Here is a 15711-nt window from a genome sequence, read left to right on the forward strand (position 1 = left end):
AGCTCTTCAGGGAGGCGGAGCTGCAATGACAGAGATGTTACGTCATCATCACTGTCTTGCTAATAATGCCGTTTGTTTAACTCCAGCACAAGAATGTCAAACAGTGGCCGAGCTGTCGGAATAGTGACTGCCAAGTGGCTTTCCGTGACCTAGGGCCCGGTTAGTTGACCCGAACAACAACGATGGTCCCGTCGTGCGCGTTTGTGTCTTAAATTTAGTCCGTGGTAGTATTTTCCCACTCTGCTCGCTTCAAAACACTCTGTTTGCAGGTAACAAAAGCCGAGAACCGGAAAAAAAAAAGCGTCGAGTCGCGCAGGCGCAGCAGTGGCGGCAGAAGAAAAAAAGCTCAAATGACCACAATTCAAAAGGAAGTTTTATTTAAGATTTGGAACATCAGAGAAAGGGGGGGAAAAAAAAAAACATTTCCACAAACTCGTTTTTGTTCAGAATTGCTAATCTGCAAACAGATGGAATTTTTTTCCCCAAAATGGAGCAGGAGACAAACAGAGAGGGAAAATACACCATTTGTCATCATCATCATGGGGAGGGGGGGGGGAGAGGGGAGGGGGTGTCCTGGCAAACTGGCTCAGAGTGGGAATGACAACTCCAACCCCATGACCTCAGTTTGGAGAACGGTTTCACAGCTTCTATTAGTTCTTTGTCTCCGTCACAGCATGAAAAAAACAAAGCCCAAACAAACCAACCATAAAATGCACGCGTCCCCAAAAATCTTCAACCTCGCTCGCTCGTTCAGAACAGCGATTCCCAACAACAGAGCGCTGGCTGGCACGATCGCACGTGACATCCTGCAGCAAAGGGGGCGGGAGCGGCGTCCCGTTCTACTGCTACGTCTCAAACTGTGTGAGCAGCGCACGCACTTCGGGCGTCAGCTGCTTGGCGGCGCTGGCGGCCTCGGAGATGGCGCGACGGTACGGGCCCTTCCGCTTCCTGTCGAAGCGCGACTGGAAGCTCTCCAGGAAGGGGGACAGCTGCGAGAGCGGCAGGAAGGAGGTGGTGGGCGAGCCGAACCAGGACACGCGCGCCTCTTGCCGCGCCGCCAACACGGCATTGGCCCGCCGAGCCACCGTGATGCCCAGCACCCGCGCCGGCCACCAGGGGAACCCGTAGATTTTGGCCCACACGATGTCGCCCACGCACACGGTGCGCCCGTCGGGCAGCAGACATTTGGACACCGACTTGGAGAAAACGGACGACGGAGTTGTCGTCGTCGTCGACGACGAGGAAGAGGAGGACGACGTGGAAGACTTGCGATGCCGTTTCAGTTCACCTCCTTCCTCGTCGCCGACCAGCGCCTCGGCGGAAGCCGGGCAGGGGGGCACTAAGGAAACCGGGTCTACGGTCTCCGAGACGCTGTGGTGCGGGGGGTGGGAAGGAGGCGGAGGTGGAGCCTCCTTGGCCTCCGTAGCAGCATAAATAGAAGCGGGCGGCGTGGGACTGGGGGCGAGGCGCGGTGAGGGCGGCGCGGGCTCGTGTGCGGGAAGCTTGGGGCTAGAGGCGGCTGAACGAGTGTGTTTGGGAGGCGAGGAAGAGGAGGAAGAGGAGAAGGAGGAAGAGGAGGGTGTGGCCTGAGGGTCGTCGGTACGATACCTTTGGGGTTTGAGGCGCATTCGAGGCGGCAGCGCAGTGTGCGAGGCGGGGCCCACCAGGGTGGTGCTAAGGTGCTGCAGGCGGCGGGTGAAGTGGACCTTCTGGTTCTGGTTGTGGTTTTGCAAGGCGGCGGCGCGCGTCAAGGCTTTGCCCCCGCCGCCTCCGGCCTCTCTGTCCTGGTTCTCCCCAAGCGGCAGAGGCGGCGGTGACGGCTGCGAGTTCCGCGCCAGCTTCTTGAGAACCTGGCGAGTTTTGGAGCGATCCGCTGGGGTTCCTTTGGGGAGAACCTTCTTAGAGTTAAGCTTCAGACGCATGGACGAGGACGAGGATACAGCCCGCAGGACACGAGGCGAGGACGCAGAAGCGGCGGCGGACACTCGGATCCCCGATGGGGCGCGTCTGTCGCTGCGACTGCCCTTGTCGTCACTCCTTAGTCGCTTGACTTCAGCCGAGACGGGCCCTTCCGCCGCTTTCCGTCGCCGCGACACCTCTTCGCCTCTCAGGTCTACGGTGCCCGGCCGGCGGCCGGCTGCCACCACCACGCCTTTGCACTTGTCGCACAGCACCTGGCGGGGGCGCAGCTTGATGGCGTTCATGATTGAGGTTGGTTCCTCGCAGCGGTAGCGCCGCTTGGGCCTCTTGATCTTCCGGGGCAGCGGCTGAGGTAACGCCTGGTTGTAGGTGTCCCTGATGAACAGCGGGGGCGGGTACGGCGCCCCCTCCTGGAACAGTGGGGGCGGCTTGGAGCTCCATGGGCAAGGTGTCGCATCATCATCCGTGGCCACTTCCTGCTTGGGGGACACGGGAGCCTCCGCAGGGATGGCGTCCCTCTGAGGTCGACTCTGGTCTTCCCGCCGGGGAAAGGGCGTAATGGGAATTCCGTATGGTCCGAACCTGTGCAAAGGGAAGGAGAACCTTAGAGACTCAAATGTGACAACCTATCCAAATAAAACACCTTCAAGGTAAGCCCCAACGTCCTTTGTTGCCTCCAGACGCAAACTCGACGTGTAAAGTGGTTCACTAAGCTCTTGGCCCATTTTGAAATGTCAAATAAAGAAGACGATGGGTTGTGTGAATGGACTCACAGATATGAATGGCAGAAAAGTAGAAGGCTGGTGGCCAAATCTCACAAAGTTATTTCATGTTGTTTGTCAAGAAATAATCCACCTTTGTCGTACCTTTTGGAAATGTCCATGAGAACGCCGGAGAAGAGCTTCTCGCCCACCCGGAACGACACAACCAGCGCGTCATCGATGACGTGGTCCAAGGAGACCCGAACCTCGGAGCCGAGGCTGAGGCTCAGGTCCTGCACGCAACCGCCGTGCCGCGTCGCGCACGACACGGTTTCAGCTCCCGACGAGACTTCGGAAGGCTTGACGTCCGGTGTCAGGTCCATGCAACACGGGCCCCTTTCCTCAGAATCCGGATTCGCGTCCGCGGTACCGACCAAACCGGCGTCTTGGCTAGCATCAGGCTTCTGCTCGGGTTGGACAGAAGCCGGGTAGCCTCGGTCCTGGTCTGCGGCGTTCGTGGTCGGTTCCGCCGGTTCCGCTAGCGAAAGGCCGGCCTCGGCGCCGGGCGGGTGACGGGGGGCCGGGAAGGAGTGCAGGAAGACGGCGGAGGAGGAGGGCTTGGGCTGCGCGAGGATGCTACAGTAGGCCGCCTGCGCCGAGTCACTCCATGACGCTTCCCCGAGACTGAAGCTGGCGCTCCGGTTGTGGACGAGCGCGTCGCCAGCGGCGACCTCACCTTGGACTTTTCCCGCCGCGGGGTCCAGCTCCAGCTCCAGCTTGACATGGCGGCGCTCCTCCCCGTCGCCACCGTCTCCCAAGCGGGCGCTAAACAACTCCGCGGCCAGCTCGGGCGCCACGGCTGGCTCGGGTTCAGGCGCTCCTTCGGGCTCCTGGGAGTCTAAAATGCGCCCCTGGCCGCTCAAGCTCGGTTCCAGTGAGCCGTTGTCGGTCGTCGCTGCCGTCCGAATCGCCGCAGCTCCTGGCTCGGTGGCCACGGCCGCCATTTTCTTCCGCTGTGCTAGCGAGCGCGCGTCACCCCGCCCCCTTGTGCCAAGGGTCAGAGTATTGGAGCCCCGCGATTGGCCATCACGGCTGTCGGTCAAATGAAAGCCCGGAGGACATGTGGCCCGATTGGTCGGAGACACGGAAGCGCAATGACGTCACCAGGATGCTCGTCTTTACGCGAAACAAAACATCGGCCAGCATCCATCCTATGAACGACAAAAAGTCACTTGACGCAAGGAGGCGTTCACAATATACAGTCGGACACATAAAAAAACATCTTTTCATTCCTCACGAAATCACATCAGAAATGAAAATAAGAAAAGAACGGAGGGCTATTGATAATTATTCATGATTCTATTCTATCTTCACTCGGATGAAACATATCGTATTTTTCTGCATTTCTCCCGACAATTACAGCCATGACATTGGATTTTATGTGTTCAATTATCTACTCGCGTGTAGATATATTGTTAAACTTTAACCCACTACTACACATGACTAAATTTATTCATATTTGACCTCCACCGTAACTTATTTGACATGTTCATTCTTTTGAAACAGCTTGTGAACAGACAAGATGATGACAGAACAGTTGAAAACAAAACAGTCTCTTTCATCATTACCATTTATATTTCTTGTTTCTGTATCAGACGGCACATTAATTGGATCAATCGATGCTTATTTCATATAAATGAAAGACACGGGTTACAATTGTAAATCAACACATCATATGATTATTACATAACAAAAGATGGATCAAATGATCACATCTGTGAATAAGTGGTCATAATTGGTCAGAGGGCATTGAGACCGCTTCCTTCAACTTCTTTCACTTGTTTTAAAGACAGCTCCACTTGCTCGTCTTCTGACGAACCTTCCTTCTGGCCGGCGTGCCTTTTTCCAGACCATCTCTCCTCCACATCCTGGATCGTATCCGGCAGCGGAGCATTGAGCGTTTCCGGCAGCAAGCAAGCGAAGCCCGAAGCCAGCACCGCCGCACCCCCGTACACCACGCTGGGCAGAGCGGGGAAAACCTGGAAGGGGTGCCAAATGGTATTAATTGCAAAGAAAGCACTTCTAATAATATAGCTTTACCTCATCCAAGATGAGTACGGCGGGGGCCGCCATGCTGCCCACTCTGGCCATCGTGGACACCAGACCCATTCCGGTTTGCCTGCCAGGTTCCACGTTAAAGTGTCGTCGGTGGTAACGTAGCCAAGCGCAATACGACCAATAGTTTGAGTGTACATTTTGAGAAATCATACCTGATGATGGTTGGGTAAAGTTCTCCAGTGTACAAGTAAACGGTAGTAAAGGACGCCGAGGTGAAGGCCTTACCGAGACACGCCAACGTGGTTCTGACCACCTGCATGTCTGACAGAGGAATACAAACTGTGTACACAAACTGCACAAGCGGATTTTTGTTTTTGAGTGTGCGATACCCGTCGGGACTAAGGTGTTGGCGAAGATGAAGAGGGCGGACATGAGGAGGCACAAGGCCTGAGTCACCCTCCTCCCGAGGAAAGTGAGCATGGCCAGAGCCACAAACTTGGAGGGAAAATCCACGGCTCCAAAGATGAGCTGCATCACGTAGATACTCACCTGCATCGAGGAACGGGAGCCCTTAGCTTAGCATGTGGCGCAGTCCAAATATTAGCACGCTCACCCCAAACTTCTGCAGGTCCATCGCCAAACCGTAGTACGCAAAGCTGGTGGAGAACCTGTGGAAGGAACACGGGCGGAAATCATGAGAATGGCTGCTGGCGGTGGTGGGTGGGAGTAAGTCACCACATTCCACGTTAGCCTCTTTGAAACGTGAAGTGCTTCCAAGTTGTTCCTCACCAGACGGCGATGAGGCCAACAGAGATGCGTCTCATTCCAGGCGTCCTCAGCAGGTCGTAGGCGGTCAGCGTCTTGCGATGGCACTCCATCTCTTTGCTCATGTGGGAGTGAAGCACCTGCAGGTCACACGTTGTGGCATGCCAAGGAATTTCAAGTTGGGCCAGCAAGTGGTTGGGTTTCATTAGTAGATGCGCGACAGGACAACCTCCAGCGTCAGCTTTTCCGTCATTTTGGGTTTTCCGTTGATGAGAGCCACTCTGCGGAGGGTCTTCAAGGCGTCCTGGGATCGACCCCGAAGGACCAGCCACCGCGGCGACTCTGCCAACCACCTGTGAGCAGGGTTTTCATCAGAGGGCCGTTTTGGAGGCGAGCGACACCGTGGCGGCGGCGAGCACCGACCAGCTGAAGGCAAAGGAGAGGAAGTGGGGAGCGCACACCACCAACTGCAGCTTCCTCCAGTCCCTCAGCCAATAAGCCAAACCAGCCAAGAGCAGCTGACCAAAGGTGAAGTAGAAGGAGGTGAGCGTTCCTGCCAGAGTCCGGGTTTTGGTCGGGATCCACTCCACCTCTGACGACAAACGACAAGAGCGTCGGCGCAGTTGATCAAGGCCGCGTGCTCGCTCGCTCGCCCGCCGAGAACCTCAAAGTAAAAACGTAAAGGTGATACTCAGGGAGACGGAGTTGAGGATGATGCCTGACACCGCCATGCCGCTCAGGAAGCGGAACATGCAGTAGATGGAGTAAGACTGCGACAGGACGCAGCAGGAGCCCAGGACGCCCAGCTGCAGGTACGACCAAATCAGGATAGAGCGCCGCCCGAACCTGAGATAAAAACACAATCATCTTTTTTGTCCCCTTTTGCAATGCCCGGTAGCGTCCACCAGAGGGAAGCAGCTGCAGAAGGGGGCCAGAAGCAAAGAGGCTCACCTGTCGGACAGGCCGCCGTAGACGACGGCGCCCGCTAAAACGCCACCCATGTACACCGTCTGGATCATCTGCTTGAGAGGACGCCGCGTACACACCAAATCCCACTGAAGACACACAATCCAACACCAATCCATTCCGGATGGTTTGCTGCTGCTGCTGGATGTCGACAACTTCCTGCCGTATGGCGTAAACTTCCCACTCACCTCGGAAACGGTGGTGGCTCGGAACTCCGAGGACTCGAAAGTCCAGCCGTCCGCGCAGCTTTCGGTGGGCAGGTGACTTATGTTAGCCGAGTTGTTGGCGGTTAGCAACTCCCACTGCGGCGTCACGTATCTGAAAGCAAGTCAACGTTACCCACGTGCCGCTAGCCCACGTAGGTAGGCGGCCCAGAAACCTCCTGCAGCGATCCAGCCGCGTTCCTGAGGCGTCCATTGGGATGAAGGCCTTCAAAACGTCTTGCTGGTCCACCTAAAGCGCGTGGCGTGGCGTCAATGGCACGGTGAGTGGTCGTGCGAGATGCCAACTGATCACCTACCTGCTGCGTGAGGTTCCAGAGGCTATGATTGGTGGACACGCTGCAGTGGTGGCTGGGGGTCCCTGAGACAAAGTTGTTCAGGAGGTTCTGACTCGCCATCAGCAGGCCCGGGAAACTGATGAGGGTCACGTGGAGCCACTGGTAGCGCCCAAAACCGCCCATCTGAGCGGTGGCACACAGGAGCGGACTGAAATATTCCGCTCCAGCCAGCCACAACTTCCTGCTCGTTTGTCCAATCACACGCTCAACGTACAGACAACCAATGGACCGGTCGTTCGCCCATAGAAGGGCACGTGGACAAGCTTGACACCGGTCGCTCGTCAAAAGGGACAAAACTGGTCGGGTGGGACCCGCTCCAAAATGGACCGGTCGCCAGTCAATTGCAAGTATGGTGACGCAACGGACTGGTCGCAGACGGGTTTTCGAGACGACGGCGACTTGAAACGAATCGGACACGTCACCGCACGCGGCACGGCGGCACTCTCCTCTCCACTCCACACATGCAGCTGGTTCTCCCAACGCTTTCACATCACTCACCTCATCCAGCAGCTCACTGAAGCCCATCCTGAAGATGACGTTCTTCTCACCTTCAAATCAACCTGTCAGAAAAACACCCAAGCCACTGAAAGTTGTCATGACGGGTTTTTTTTTTGGTTGTTTTTTCCCCGGCAGTCTGCTGAGTCGCCTTAAAGGCTTAAAAGTGCACAAGAGGATTTCCGAACGTTTGCTTACTGTACAGTACCGGGACCCGACGGCCAGACCACGGCGAGAAGTCCTCCTCCGGGGTGTGCAGACTTTGACGTGTCACTTGGCTCTCAATGAAACCCCCTTGCCCTCCTCAAGCACACACACACCCCTCCGACCCCCACCTCATTGCGGTGTCTGTTAATGTTCATGCGAGACTTGCTGGTAATAACTTGAGCGACACGAAGACGAGTCATTGTGAACAGGCATAACTCCAAAAACTGCTGGTCATTACAATTTCCAACACTAAACTCCGGCAATCCGAATTTGCGTCTGAACCGGGAAAACTTCCCAACTTGATTTTATTGACTCGTATCGATAAAATGTCTCTCGTTCATTCACGGTTTATTCGCCGGACCAGGGAAGGCTGAAACATTGGTGCAGAATTTGATGTTATCGATTCATGTATTGATCGTCTTGGTTAAAAAATATACAGGAAGATGATTTTGAAAAAATAATGATGCCAATTGCAATATGGATTCCATTCGATTCTTTTTCTAAACGTTTCCTTCTGCCCTCAATGAACGCGAGCTGCATCAATGTTGGCGCAAGGCATCTTCTTGGAATTCACCCCTGGGGCGGGACTCCTAACAAACAAATTGGCGGGTGAGCGACGGTCACGAGGTCGCCAGCTGAACACAGCGTCGGACGGACACCGGTTCTTCTTTAGGGCGTCTGACACGTGTCGACGGGGTTGAACATTGACGGCCAGCGTTTGCACAATCGCTCGGACAATCATTGCTAACGCTAGCTGGCCTTAAAAAGTTGAAGGTCACTTATTCACCAAAAAAAAAAAAAACCGTTGGTGTCTGGAAAAAGAGCTCTTTGTAGTTTACTAGACGCACAAAAGCATTTTAGCGCTTGACACTTTATTAAGATCACGTGTGGCGCAACAACAAAGATGTGCGTGACAGACAAAATATGCAGGAAAAATCTGATCTGGAGAAAGCCTACGACAAGGACGTTTACGTATTCCCACCGACACAAACGATACTCTCACAGGGACGTTTCTATGAGGAGATGCTTCAATCTATTTCAATTTGAAGGCCAATAGTTTGTTCAGTTACAACAAGCACCAAAAAGCGCCGGCAGGCCGCCGTGGGTCAGATTATTTCCAGCTAGACTTACAAAAACAAGGAGGGAAAAAAGTGAATGCTTGGTCCTGGAAGTTGGGGGGGGGGCAGACAATTATAATCACTGAGGTGACAAAGCTGGAGTGTTACAAAACGTTGAGTGTTTAAAATGTGCGAGTTGATCTATACATGAAGACATTGACGGATGGAATGCATTTTCACAGTCCAATTGTTTCTCAACAGAGGAACAAACTGTTATGTGTGTGTGTGTGTCAGAGCCGTGATCACAATGACATTTACCCTTTTTAATCTAGCGGGAGGGAAATGGATGACTGGCCACCATTTTGAGCAGGAAGGCGAGGGCGAAGCCGGCCGGCCGCTCAGTTCTTCAGCACGGCGTCGTAAGTCTGGTACACGTACTGAGACACCTCGGGGGCCCGACACTTGAGGGACAGCTGCGGGATGGGCCGGGGTCACTCATATGCTCTTGAACCGTGTAGAAAAAGTCCACACACCCCTCCCTCGTTCAATTGCAAACAGTTGAGATTTAAGCAGGGGTGTGTAGACTTTTGTTTTTAGAGACACAAAACGGCGTACCGTGTAGTTGGGGTTGCCTGGCTGGATGCGCAGTTCGGCCAGTATCCAGATTCCGTTGGTGAGTTTCAGGGACTGGTAGAGCATGTCCTGACCTTCCACGTTACGCTTGGCGATGGTGTAGATGTTGTTGTTCTGCAGCTTGCCTGACACCGTGTCTGAAAGTTTAGAGTCAGGTGGGGAAAATAAATAACGTGGCAACTTTGACACTACTGGAAGTTAAAAGTTGCTCTGCAACCGGCAGTTCAGCTAACAACACACACACACGCTAAAACTGGAGGCTAACACAAACGTTGCATCTAGGAGGAAAAGGACGGCTAATTAACGGCGACTCGAGGGAGCTCTCAACTAACGAACCGGGTAACTAGCATGGGCGGCCAGCGATTCCGAAAACGTATGCAACCGTGAGTTGACTGATGGTCAAAAGAAGTGGATGGCTCCCTCCGGCCAAGTGTCCTACAAGACAAGCAAGTGGGTGGACAAAAACAACAAGTTGAGGTCGGTGAAGGACGAGTCTGCTTTTGGGGGGGGCGTGACGGATGGGGCCCTGCCCTTCTCACACTCTGCGTGTTAGTTCGTTCTTTCTGCACACTGGCTTTGACTTTGGGCTGTTTGAGGGACCTACCCGCGTTCAGGTGGCACTCCTTTATCTGGTACTGCAGCTCATTTTCATTGGGGATATCTTTCCAGGTGGCGAGGAACACCTGGCGCTCTGGGAAGACACAAAGAGGCACACTTGACAACTTTGGCCAAATTGCGTGGGGAACCAAAGGCACCCATCAAGGTGAAAGCAACAAACCCATTTTTCCATCTTCCACAAAGAATATGTTGAGAGGGATGAGGACGCTGTAGTAGAAGACATCAATGTTGTTCTTCACAGCCACCTGCGGCCAAAGCAGAAAATTGCTTCAGAAACCGACATGTCTGTCGCTCGGATGGGTTTGCGCACCTGGAGATTGTTCAGCGGGTCCATCTTCATCACCGGCCCGATGGTGTTGATGGGCAAAGACACGTCCATGCCCTGGCTGGGCATCAGCGGAGTGTGAATGGGCAGCGGGCTGGTGGGGATCATCCCGAAGCTGCAGGGAGAGCACAAGCACACCTTGAAACGTACACCGGGATGGGGCGGGGCGGTTCAGCTCTACTCCACCTGTTTTTGTTAAACTGGATGGCAAAGTCGGTCATGTGCTGCAGGGCCTTGTTGGTGAAGGTCATGTCCATGTACATGTGGCCCTGGCGGCGAGAGAAGGTTCCGGAAATCTCCAGTCCCTTGGCTTTAACCGCGGGCAGCCACACCTTGCAAAAGAGGCCGGTGCGATCGGTCCAAACGCCATTGGATTTATGCGGGGAAAAAAAACGAATCGCCTTTCGCACTCACGGCTTTCGGGGCCACGTGGCCTCCGGATGCGATGGCCATGCCGGTGGAGAGCTCAAACAAGTCGTTGAGGCCGCTGCCGGTGACGGCCGGAGGCGCGGGAGTGGGCGACGGCGCAAAAGTGCTCGGGACGGACGACGGGATGAAGTTCTGACCCACCTGAAGCAACGACAACGCCGCCGCCCAAGTTGAAGCGGGCGAGCGAATCGGCTCAGGTTAAACACGCCGCCGGCGACTAAAGTGCTACCAAGCTGAGAAGAAGCACGCGAGAAGCAGCTGGTGCAACTGTATATGCAAGAAGAGCGAGGCAGAGGCCGCCCGGCATGTTTTGGCCCGCTAAGGACGGACATTTGCGACGCAGCGAATGACCTCAGTAAAGTCAAGGCAAGACACAAGTCGGACGGGCCAAAACGTGCCGAGCGGAAATCGATCAGACGGATAGGGAGGCCCTTTTGAGACCAAGCATGCAGCGCAGCAGCCAAACAGAAGCGGCTCGCACTTACAGCTGGACTTCCCCCAACACCGCCGCCCAGGTCTCCTCCCAGCTACGGGACAAAGAGAAAGACAAAAAGAGAGAGAGAGAGAGAGAGAGACAGAGAGAGAGAGGAGCCCCCCCCTCACCCCCAAACAAAAAGAATCCAAACAAGACAGACAGAGCACACACAGAGACAAGACAGAGAGTTTTCTTAGCAACCGCAAGCCATCAAGAGGATCACTCAATTCTGGAAAATACATTCTGCACCAACGAAATATCTAGACTGCCACATTTTGTGGATGCTAAGTATCCATTATGAGTTGAGGAGCTTGGCATGTTGAACACCTTGGTGGTAGAAGCTCACCAAGCTGTCGAGTCCGCCACCCAGGAGGTCCACGGCACCCATCTGCATGGAGGAAACCTGGGGCACGTTGACCGGAGGGCCAAGGTCCAGGTTGAGCAGGTCACCCAGCAGGTCGCCCTGGCTCGGGATGACGTGCGGTTGATCCACAGCGGCTGTCGCTGCCGACGCCGCGGGCCCGCCGCTCAGCGGACTCTCGCCCGTGTCGATGCTGCCAGGCGAGAGCGAGGACAATTTGCAATCTGGCGCACGTGCCAGGAGGTGGAGGGGCTGGCTACCTGCTGTGCTGGACCGGAAGGTGTTTGCGGTGGATCCCGTGGCTGCCTTCCACGAAGGCGCTGGGCGGTTTGTGATAGACGGACGCCAGAGAGCCGATGTGGCAGATGAGCTCGTCCAGCAGCGTGGGCTCGATCAGATCAGTCTCCTCGGAGATGAGGGGCTTCTCCGACAGCACCACCTCCTTGGCCGTCACCGGGTCCGTGGACAGCAGGCGCCAGTAGATGTAGCCTCTGTCGCGTAGGTCCGGGTTGTCGGAGTCCTGCGGAAGATGGAGCGAGTTCAGGGGGGAGGGCGGGAGGTCGACGCAGCGAAGCCAGCCATTTCAGCAAATTTCACCTGAGTGGCCAGGCTGAGGACCTGCTGCACCAACTCTTGAGTCTCGGACGGCTTTTTCAGGAAGAGCTTGACGATGGCGGTCAGCAGGGTGAGCTGCACCTGCGTGGCCACACGCGTACCTCGTTCACGACCACACCAACGCAAATAAAAAGGCTTTGGATTAAGAGCGAACCTGGGTGCTCTCGTCGTGGAAGCCCTCCAGGAAGCTCTCCAGCAGCTCGTCGGCGTTGTCGATCCTCTCGGCGTACTCGCCCACGATCCAGATCATGGCGGCGCGGGCGTCCGGCTCGTCCAGAGAGTCCAGATTCTCGCACAGGGTGGCGATGATGCTCTCGTACCTACAACGGGAGCGTGATCGCTAAGCGGCGTCCTCGGTGCCGAGGGTGGCCGTCGGACGGAGCCAGCCGCATACTTGTTGGGGTACTTGCGGAAAATGTCCCTTATGACCACGATGGCCTCCTGCACCACATAGTTGACTTTGGTCTGGATGAGGTCCAGCAGGGTGCTCACGCAGCGCTCTGCCGATTGCTAGATTTGCAAAAAAGAAAAGTGGCAAGGTGGAGCAAAAGTATGAGTGACTCTCCCAAACGGAAGCTCTCGGCCACCATTTGGGGAAAGAAGCGACGTCTCCTTCGAGTCCTACCTCCACTTTGATGGCACAGCGGCCAATGGCGCGGACGGCCTTGCGCACAAAGTCGACGTCCACCTCGGTGGCGTACTCCTTCAACTCGGCCAGCACCTGCAAAGCGGCAAACATGAAGAGCGAAAGTGGCGGTGGCTTTTGTCGCTTTCAAGGCAGACATGCGGACCTGGGCAATGTTGGCCTGAGAAGCCAAACGGATCATGATATCCAGTTTCTCCAGCTTCACGTAAATGGGATCGTTGTATTTGACAAAGAAGACTTTGATTTCCTGCTTGAGGATCTCGGGCCTGCAGGCAAAACACAAGACTTGAGTGTGAAAAAGTAGTGCTGCCGCCGCCGTTTGAACCCACGCACCTTTTCTGGACGATGAGGTTGATGTTCCTCAGAGCCACGTACTGGACCTCGGGCTCGCCGGACAGCAAGGTGACGAGGGGCGGCGAAAGCTTCTTCAGCAGCGTGTTGTAGTAGTCCGAGTCTTTCGGCAGCAGCTCCAGGAACTTCATCAGTACCTTGACGGCAGACAGGACCACCGCGGAGTTGGCGTGGGACAGCCGTGGAGTGACGCGCTCGCAGATACTTTGAAGACAGGCAAAGAAAAACAACAGCCAGCTTAGCTCTATCCCATTATTTGTCGAAAATGGAAAAAGATGAAAGCGGTTACCTCTGCGCCTCTCGCTCGTCCTTGGGGTTGTAGTTGGACAGGCAGTCCAGGATGAAGATCTGGCCCCACTCGGTGCACTCGTTGAGGGCCGTCAGCAGCTTGTTGATGTTCTGGGGGTTGAGGTCCAGCAGGTTGCTGTTAGGGTGAGACTCGCTGATCTCAGACAGTGCGGCCACCGCGTTGGCGACAACCTGGAGAGAGAGAGAGAGAGGCTCGGCGGTTTCTCCAACAAATCCTGATGGACGGACAAAAGAAACAAACGTGCATTCCCACCATGGGATTAGAGTCAGCGATGAGATCCCTCAGCGAGTCCAAGAAGCCCTGATCCTCCACCATCTGGGCGTTGATGTCGTGAAGCTTGGCCACGCACACCGCCGCCGTTTTCCTCACGTACGGGTCCTCGTCCTTCAGGCACTTCCTCAGCGGCTCGCAAAGGTACTCGGTGATCTTGTCCACTCGGATGCAGCCCATGGTGCGGACTGCCAGGGCCCGGATGAGGGGGTTGGGGTCCTCGCAGTCCTGGGGGACGGCGGGGAAACCGTGAGACGGCCCGAGCCGAGCGGAAAGGCACGGCGACGGGGTGAGCTTGCCTTGACGAAGCTGTTGACAGCCATGATGGCCATGTCAGGCTGGCTCTTGGCGTAGTTCATCAAGTAGAGGTACACCAACTTCTTCAGCTCCAGGTTGTCCGTCTGCATGCAGTTGACCACATCCGGGAACAAAGAGCTGCAAAGACACTCGCTGGCTCAGCTCACAACGTGGCGCTGCAAGCTTTTGTTTTGTCGCCGACTTCTTTGACGGACCGAGCTTTACCTGACATCCTTGCCCACAGTCATGGCGGCGATGACCTTCTTGACGGCCTCCTTTCGCTTCTCCTTCTTTTCGTTGTTCAGCTCGGCCTTCAGCTCAAAAATCTCCCCTGTAAAACGAGATGGCTTTGGAATCCGCTTGGTGGTAGTGTGAATAAAATGTTTTGCATGACGCAGAAGACTGACTGCTGGCGTTTGCTTCTCCCACATTTGGACTCACCTTTTTTGTTTGTTGTGAAATACTTGGAGTCCGTCATGATTGTGGTTCTTAGTGTCTGGAGAAGAACAGAACATTCAACAACACAAGCAAAAGCTGTTGTCATAATAATTCCCATGTGCAATTAAATCGTCTGGGTGTCCCCAAACTTTTGAACGATTAGGGTTACATACACTATGTTTGATTTTTACAGGAATCTGTATTTACACTTTTCATACTGTTTTGTCCTTAAAGTACCTCAACCTTTGCCACTTTTTCAACGCAATTACTTCAACTTGAGTACATTGTGCGAATACTTTTGCCATACGGGCAGAATTTTGGACAGCTCTTCTTTTCCATCTTATTTGGTGTACCTAATGAATTGACCGGACACGTCTCGTTCCGCCCTATCGACGAAACATCTTCAAGTTTGTCAAAACAAATAACATTTGGTTTGTCGTTAATATTTTATATCAACTAATAGTGCACATATGGATGTGATAAGGTTTGGTTTAATCTCGGTAGTGGCGCTCTACATGATGCTCGCTAATGCTAGCGGGCTAGCTCGCTAGCTAGCGTGTATGCTAACCGCGGCTTCTCTCGACTGACAATGCTGACAGAAACCAACAACTACATTATGACATTTTTTAATTTATATCACCGGTGTCATTCACAATATATTAGAATATTCACCAAAACAGTAAAGACAAGACAGTCGGCCCAGTTTCCGGGTGATTGACAGCTAGCTTGGTCGTCACTATGTTCACGGACGAAAACAAAATAAAAATCACACGCAACCGTAATGTTGTATGCATCGTGTCACAATTTACTTACAAAGACGAGTTAAAGAATAGGTGGAATCTTTGAGAAGGTGCAGGACGAAGGCTGGTCCCTTTGGCCAGTCGGCGGAAGATGGAGAATCTGCAATGGGGGAGACGCTCAACCAGAAGGCGCAAGGGTACCACTCCGCCCCCACCTATCAGATCACACAACTGCTATTGTATTTATTTATTTATTCTTTATTTATTTCATAACACATTCTCTTGTTTTGTGTTATCCTCTCTTTTATGTACCCGCTCTGGGGTATTGAGACTGCTGGACACTAATCAATAAAGTATCCATGCATCCATCCATGACCACTAGAGGTCGCCACAGCTCGTTTTGGACGCACAATGAAGGTCAAAGGTGGACTATAGGCTAATCTTCTAGTTTTCTTCTATATTTTCAAATGTGAC

The 15711-nt window shown here is 54.1% G+C and overlaps 3 protein-coding genes across 4 annotated transcripts; all 3 read right to left on the minus strand.

The window, feature by feature from the left end:
* Nucleotides 1-355: 355 nt before the first annotated feature.
* On the minus strand, nucleotides 356-3655 carry pwwp2a (PWWP domain containing 2A). Its single transcript, XM_088398803.1, has 2 exons — nucleotides 2787-3655; nucleotides 356-2502 (listed from the first exon to the last, which is right to left on the minus strand). Exons 1-2 carry the CDS (start codon nucleotides 3623-3625, stop codon nucleotides 846-848), a joined length of 2496 nt encoding a protein of 831 aa, XP_088254929.1. The 5' UTR covers nucleotides 3626-3655; the 3' UTR covers nucleotides 356-845.
* A 473-nt stretch (nucleotides 3656-4128) lies between these two features.
* oatx (organic anion transporter X) lies at nucleotides 4129-8407 on the minus strand. Its single transcript, XM_088398812.1, has 14 exons — nucleotides 7468-8407; nucleotides 6931-7092; nucleotides 6790-6863; nucleotides 6599-6728; nucleotides 6396-6499; nucleotides 6136-6290; nucleotides 5868-6036; nucleotides 5674-5797; nucleotides 5469-5584; nucleotides 5293-5347; nucleotides 5069-5228; nucleotides 4892-5000; nucleotides 4722-4800; nucleotides 4129-4660 (listed from the first exon to the last, which is right to left on the minus strand). The coding sequence occupies exons 1-14, from the start codon at nucleotides 7492-7494 to the stop codon at nucleotides 4421-4423; spliced, it is 1704 nt and encodes a 567-aa protein (XP_088254938.1). The 5' UTR covers nucleotides 7495-8407; the 3' UTR covers nucleotides 4129-4420.
* A 119-nt stretch (nucleotides 8408-8526) lies between these two features.
* LOC148386635 (AP-2 complex subunit beta) lies at nucleotides 8527-15593 on the minus strand. 2 transcript variants are annotated; one of them, XM_088398798.1, is made up of 22 exons: nucleotides 15311-15593; nucleotides 14501-14555; nucleotides 14285-14390; nucleotides 14062-14197; nucleotides 13745-13990; nucleotides 13472-13662; nucleotides 13165-13386; nucleotides 12977-13097; nucleotides 12811-12906; nucleotides 12580-12695; nucleotides 12340-12505; nucleotides 12168-12266; nucleotides 11831-12090; nucleotides 11556-11763; nucleotides 11220-11261; nucleotides 10720-10875; nucleotides 10492-10637; nucleotides 10291-10420; nucleotides 10141-10225; nucleotides 9967-10053; nucleotides 9345-9499; nucleotides 8527-9202 (listed from the first exon to the last, which is right to left on the minus strand). In XM_088398798.1, the coding sequence occupies exons 2-22, from the start codon at nucleotides 14535-14537 to the stop codon at nucleotides 9128-9130; spliced, it is 2880 nt and encodes a 959-aa protein (XP_088254924.1). In that variant the 5' UTR covers nucleotides 14538-14555; nucleotides 15311-15593; the 3' UTR covers nucleotides 8527-9127. The 2 variants fall into 2 exon arrangements, with proteins under 2 accessions (XP_088254924.1, XP_088254925.1); XM_088398799.1 differs by lacking the exon at nucleotides 11220-11261.
* Nucleotides 15594-15711: the final 118 nt, after the last annotated feature.

This window comes from Syngnathus floridae, chromosome 15 (genome assembly GCF_059516105.1).
Source record: "Syngnathus floridae isolate MCC-2025c chromosome 15, RoL_Sflo_1.0, whole genome shotgun sequence".
NCBI lineage: Eukaryota > Metazoa > Chordata > Actinopteri > Syngnathiformes > Syngnathidae > Syngnathus > Syngnathus floridae.

Excerpts from the sequence above, each read along its gene's own strand:
- LOC148386635 (XM_088398798.1), bottom strand. The coding sequence starts at position 14,537 with ATGACGGACTCCAAGTATTTCACAACAAACAAAAAAG. Across the intron at positions 12,267-12,339 it reads TCCACGACGAGAGCACCCAG|GTGCAGCTCACCCTGCTGAC; the intron begins GTTCGCTCTTAA and ends GTGGCCACGCAG. Across the intron at positions 9,203-9,344 it reads CAGGCAACCCCAACTACACG|CTGTCCCTCAAGTGTCGGGC; the intron begins GTACGCCGTTTT and ends CCCATCCCGCAG.
- pwwp2a (XM_088398803.1), bottom strand. The coding sequence starts at position 3,625 with ATGGCGGCCGTGGCCACCGAGCCAGGAGCTGCGGCGATTCGGACGGCA. Across the intron at positions 2,503-2,786 it reads CTCATGGACATTTCCAAAAG|GTTCGGACCATACGGAATTC; the intron begins GTACGACAAAGG and ends CCCTTTGCACAG.
- oatx (XM_088398812.1), bottom strand. The coding sequence starts at position 7,494 with ATGGGCTTCAGTGAGCTGCTGGATGAG. Across the intron at positions 6,500-6,598 it reads GAGCCACCACCGTTTCCGAG|TGGGATTTGGTGTGTACGCG; the intron begins GTGAGTGGGAAG and ends GTGTGTCTTCAG. Across the intron at positions 5,798-5,867 it reads CTCTCCTTTGCCTTCAGCTG|GTGGTTGGCAGAGTCGCCGC; the intron begins GTCGGTGCTCGC and ends CCCTGCTCACAG.